We start from the raw sequence: 5,560 nt of genomic DNA, 5'->3' as shown, positions 1-5,560 counted from the left end.
ACCCCCCCCCCCCCCACCTCAGCCTCCCAAAGTGCTGGGACTACAGGCATGAGCCACTGCGCCTGGCCTTATAGCAGTATTTTTTAAAAATCAAAATTAATGCAAAAATTCATGATGAGGCCAGGCTTGGTGGCTCATGCCTGTAATTCTAGCACTTTGGGAGGCCAAGGTGGGAGGATTGCTTAAGCCCAGGTGTTTGAGACCAGTTTGGGTAACATAGTGAGACCTTATCTCTACAAACAAAATTTTTTTAAAAATGAGCTGGGCATGGTGGCTCACACCTCTACCCCCAGCTACTCAGGCAGAGGTGGGAGGATGGCTTGAGCCCAGGAGTTCAAGGATGCAGTGTGCTTTGATTGCACTACTGCACTTCACTCTAGACAACAGAGTGAGACCCCATCTCTTGGAAAAAAAAGAAAAATCCATGATGAACAAACCAGAAAAAATATTTTTTTGAGACACGGTCTCGCTCTGTTGCCCACGCTGGAGTATAGTGGCGCCATCTCGGCTGACTGCAACCTCCACCTCCTGGGTTCAAGCGATTCTTATGCCTCAGCCTGCCGAGTAGCTGGGATTACAGAGTCCGGCACTATGCCTGGCTAATTTTTGTATTTTTATTAAGAGACAGGGGTTCACCATGCTAGTCATGGCTGGTCTGGAACTCCTGACCTCGGGTGATCCGCACACCGCGGCCTCCCAAAGTGCGGGATTACAAGCGTGAGCCACCGAGCCCGGCCTAAATAAAATTTTGAAGAGGCTGGAACCCTGCACTTGTGCCTTGAGCTTACTGACCTCAATACCCTGGTTCCACTCTAATTTTATTTACATAATTATGCTGCCGGTCTGCAGGATGTAGTTTGACAATTTGATTATTTTGGATATTAAAATATTTTTTAAGTCTTGAAAATATTGTTTACGATTACCAGTTTTTGGACCTTCTTAAATTCCGCACCAGAGGTGAGTGCCGCACCCTAAACCTAGTCTGAGTTTTTATGTGTAAAGATCATAAAACGTTGTAAGTTTTCTAAAACACATAAGCACTCAATAAACGTTAGCTTTATCACTGTCACCTTTTTGTTGGTAATGTTTGAAAACTCCGGCTGTGATCCACTACGCTTATGGGATACTGTCTCTTTAACTCTGTGCCACATTGTATCCCGTGAGTTCTTGCGTTTTTCCGCCCCGCTGTATCCCACGGTTCCCCGTGCCTTCCGGCTACTACTGCTTACAGCCACGCCTCTTCCGCTGCGTGCCGGATCATGGCGCAGGGGCAGCGCAAGTTCCAGGCGCGAAAGCCCGCAAAGAGCAAGACGGCAGCGACGGCCTCTGAAAAGAACCGGGGCCCGAGAAAAGGCGGTAAGGAGCGGCCCGGGGACTTGGGGGCGAGGTGGACCCGCGGCTTCCAGGCCTCACGTGAGCGCATCTTTCCCCAGGTCGTGTTATCGCTCCCAAGAAGGCGCGCGTCGTGCAGCAGCAAAAGCTCAAGAAGGTGCGCGGGGGCGAGAGATGGATCCCGGAGGGCGGCGAGCAGCGAGGGGTGGAGCCCGGAGGACGACGAGGGGCGAAGGGTGGAGCTCGGAGGACGGCGAGGGGCGAGGGTTGGAGCCCGGGGGTCGGTGAGGAAAGAGGATGAATCCCGGGGACGAGGTAGGAGCGAGGGATAGAGCCAGGGACCGCGTTAGGAGTGAAGGATGGAGCCCGGGGCGCAGAGGGGCAAGAGATGGAAGCTGGCGAGGGATAGGGGCTGGGGGACGTGCTAGGGACGAGGGATGAAACCTGGAGGCCGGCGAGGGAAGGAGCACAGGGATCGGCAAAAGGTAAGGGATGAGACCTGGAGGACTCCCAGCTCTGTGAGCCTCCCTTTTCTTCCTTGTGCAAGGGGTGCAGGAACACCACTTACCGCTTCAACAGGGCCTCGTAGAAGCAAGACCTGCGGCGTAAAAAGTGTTCCAATAACGTCAGCGTCTTGCTGTTATTGTTTTCTTTAATGGAACTCAGGAAGGGAGCGAGGTGACATGGGAAGGGAATTGAAAGCCCAGCTTTGTAAACCTCTAACAACAGCAGAGGGCTCAAAGAAGTGTGAGGTGCGTTGGTTATCGTAATTTTTTTGAGTCAGGATCTCATTGTTGCACAGGCTGGAGTGCAGTGGCCCCATTTATAGCTCACTGCAGCCTCAACCTCTTGGACTCAAGCAGTCTTTCCGTCTCAGCCTCCCTAGTAGGTAGGATTGCAGGTGTGCGCCAATACGCGGCTAATTTTGTTTTGTATTTTTGGTGGAGACAGGTTTCACTATGCTGCTCAGGCTAGTCTTGAACTCCTGGCCTCAAGCCATCCTCCTGCGTCTCCCTCCCAAAGTGCTGGGATTACAGGCGTGAGCCGCCCTGTGGTTGTTTTTAAGTGCAACATTTATGTGTAGATGGGTAAGGCTGAACTTGTAAAGAAGTTGGAAAGATATTTAAAATTGGTTTTGGTGGGAGTCAAACCTGGGTTTGAATTGTACTCAAACTGGTTTGAAACCGCCCAATGATCTTGAGCAAATTGTTTCGTCTCCCCAGAATATCTGGGGACCCAGCGGCCCGCTTACCTCCATGGGGTGGGGAACCTCATACTCAGCATGTCCAAAACCAAGTTCCTGATCCTCCCTTCCCATTCTGCCCTCCTCCACCTGTGATCACTTCCTTCCAAATGCCATAGGTCATTCTTGAATCCCTCCTTTCTCTCACATCCTGGTCTCATCCCATCCATTTTGCCCTTAGTTTTTTTTTGTTTTGTTTTGTCGTTTTGTTTGAGATGGAGTCTCGCTCTGTCGCCCAGGCTGGAGTGCAATGGTGTGATCTTGGCTTAGTGCAACCTCTGCCTCCTGGGTTCAGGCGATTCTCCTGCCTCAGCCTCTCGAGTAACTGGGATTACAGGCGTGCACCACCACGCCCGGCTAATTTATTTTTATTTTATTTATTTATTTATTTTGTATTTTTAGTAAAGATGGGGTTTCACCATGTTGGCCAGGCTGGTCTCGAACTCCTGACCTCATGATCTGCCCACCTCAGCCTTCCAAAGTGCTGGGATTACAGGCATGAGCCACTGGGCTGGCCCATATTTTGCCCTTAGAATCAATCCAGAATCCACCTGCCTCCCACCTCCTTGGCCCCTACCTGGTCCCACCCGCATCATTTCCCACCTGGACCAGTGCAGCTACCTTCTCTGTTGTCTCCTGGATCCCACCTGGTCCTCTCACAGAAGCCAGAGAGTGCCCATGAGCACCTGAGTCGGCTCCCTCCCTCCTTGGCTCAGAATCCTCCATGGCTTCCACCTCACCCGGGAAAAAGGCCCAGTCCTCACTCAGCCCCAAGGCCCTGCAGAATCTGCCCTCGTCTCCTTCCACTCCCTCTGCTCACTCCCTCTAGCCTTACCGGCCCCTGTCTCCTCCCTCCCGGAGCCCTCCCTGGGCTCCTTGTCCCACCTCAGAGCTTTTGCACTGGCAGTTTCTTCGTCTGCCTGGATTCCTCTCCCAATAATCCACACTGCTGCCTTCTTCCAGCTCACTTCAGAGAGATCTGCCTTGATGGTAACCTGTACCCATTCCTCCTCACTCCTGTTTCCTTTTTGTCAAAGTGCACTTACCATCCTTTAACAATGTAACATATCACACCACTGACGCTTATGTTGTCCCGGTACACACGCTGAATTCCGGCTCCATGACCCCTGCGCCCAGATACCTGGTTAGCTATCCCAATGCTGGTGATTGTGGTCATTGGAACTTTTTTTTTTTTTTTTTTTTGAGATGGAGTTTCACTCTTATCGCCCAGGCTGGAGTTGGGTGCTGCGGTCTGGGCTCACTGCAACCTCTGCTTCCCGGGTTCAAGCAATTCTCCTGCCTCAGCCTCCCAAGTAGCTGGGATTACAGGCGCCACTACACCTGGGTACTTTTTGTGTTTTCAGTAGAGATTGGGTTTCACCATGTTGGCCAGCCTGGTCTCAAGCTCCTGACCTCAGGTGATCCGCCCGCCTCGGCCTCCCAAGGTACTGGAATTACAGCCACTGCACCCAGCCGGAACTTTTTTTTTCTTTGAGGCAGGGTCTCAGGCTGTCCCCCAGGCTGCAGTGTAGTGGAACGATCATAGCTCACTGCAGCCTGGACCTCCTGGGCTCGACCACCCAAATAGCTGAGACAACAGGCACGCACTACCACACTGTGCTAATTTTTTATTTTAGTACAGATGCGGTCTCGCTATGTTGCCCAGGCTGGTCTCGAGTTCCTGGGCTCAAGTGATCTTCCTGCCTCGGCCTCGAAAAGTGCTGGGATTACAAGCTTGAGCCACCACACCCAGCCCATTGGAACTCATAGCGGCGGGGCAGGGGCAGTCTGGGGAAGGTGACAGAGCCACTAGTTTGGGGTTCACACTGCTGGTTTTGTCCCACATCTGTGCCTTACTTGCCAGCTCCCTTGCCCACCCCTCAGATCCTCAGCTTGCTGTCTACAAAGCAGAGATGACCTGGGGCAGAAGAGGCACCCACCTCAAGGCTGGGACCAGAGGCTGTGGGCACGCTGGATCCCATCCGGTTTAGAGACCTGGGCAACCAGTGCCTCCTGGCTGCAGCAGGCTGTTTCCCCATCCATAAAACGGGCATGAGCAGAGGTTTAGAAGTCAAGGTGCAGAGGTGAGGATTTTTGTGTGTGTGGAGGCCCCGGAGAATGCAGGACTTAAACCCCAGCCACCAGACCCACAGTCAGGGCAGTTCGAGGGGACAGTTGCTGATCTAACCGCCTGCGAGCTGTAGCCGGGAAGAGGGTGACTGATCAGGCCCTCTCAGCCCCAGGTCACAGTCTGACTGCCCTGTGCTTGTCCCTCAGAACCTAGAAGTTGGGATCCGGAAGAAGATCGAACATGACGTGGTGATGAAAGCCAGCAGCAGCCTGCCCAAGAAGCTGGCACTGCTGAAGACCCCGGCCAAGAAGAATGGGGCGGCTGCCGCCACCTCCTCCAAGACACCTTCCTGAGGACACTGGCCCCAGCGCAGGCCAACACCCCACCCCCTACCTCCATGTTGGATCTTACAAGTGATCCCACAGGCTGCACTGTCAGAAAGAGGACCCCGTCCCCCAGCGCTGGGCTTCACCTAGAACTTGAGTGGGGGCCAAGGGTGCTGAGAACCCAGCAGTGACCAGGAAGATACAGTCACCAGCTTCATATGTCCCCATGCCCCTTCCCAGGTCCTGCCTCCACAGGTTTAACCCAGAACAATAAACCTGGCTTTGTCATCCCTCTTGCGGTCCTGTGTTCCGGTGAGCAGGCCGGGTGAGCCCACAAGTCTCCATGAGTGACGTGGCCCAGCGTGCCCCACCCCACCCCACCGCCTTTAGCAGCCACGTGCCCAGGGGACAGCTGGGCTTCTGTACCCCCCGCCCTGAGCCTGAAAGCCGGGAAAGTCTTTTCTCCATTTAACCCCAGGTGACTCACTCCCTCCTCCTGGCCAGTCCTCAGCCCTGGGGACACAACCAGAGTCAAGCTGGACATCAGTAGGTCAGATGCCACCTCACAGGACCACGGTGCTGATTGAA

At 53.7% G+C, this 5,560-nt stretch overlaps 1 protein-coding gene across 1 annotated transcript; it reads left to right on the top strand.

Moving 5' to 3' along the window:
• The first annotated feature begins 482 nt into the window (after positions 1-482).
• On the top strand, positions 483-5,264 carry C21H19orf53 (chromosome 21 C19orf53 homolog). Its single transcript, XM_023188676.1, has 3 exons — positions 483-1,356; positions 1,434-1,489; positions 4,853-5,264. The coding sequence occupies exons 1-3, from the start codon at positions 1,260-1,262 to the stop codon at positions 4,997-4,999; spliced, it is 300 nt and encodes a 99-aa protein (XP_023044444.1). The 5' UTR covers positions 483-1,259; the 3' UTR covers positions 5,000-5,264.
• The last annotated feature ends 296 nt before the right edge of the window (positions 5,265-5,560 follow it).

Source organism: Piliocolobus tephrosceles, chromosome 21 (genome assembly GCF_002776525.5).
Source record: "Piliocolobus tephrosceles isolate RC106 chromosome 21, ASM277652v3, whole genome shotgun sequence".
In the NCBI taxonomy this organism is placed as follows: Eukaryota; Metazoa; Chordata; class Mammalia; order Primates; family Cercopithecidae; genus Piliocolobus; species Piliocolobus tephrosceles.
Note: the sequence above shows the minus strand (reverse complement) of the source record. Positions and strands in the feature narration are given on the sequence as shown.

Excerpts from the sequence above, each read along its gene's own strand:
- C21H19orf53 (XM_023188676.1), top strand. The coding sequence starts at position 1,260 with ATGGCGCAGGGGCAGCGCAAGTTCCAGGCGCGAAAGCCCGCAAAGAGC. Across the intron at positions 1,357-1,433 it reads CCGGGGCCCGAGAAAAGGCG|GTCGTGTTATCGCTCCCAAG; the intron begins GTAAGGAGCGGC and ends ATCTTTCCCCAG. Across the intron at positions 1,490-4,852 it reads AGCAGCAAAAGCTCAAGAAG|AACCTAGAAGTTGGGATCCG; the intron begins GTGCGCGGGGGC and ends CTTGTCCCTCAG.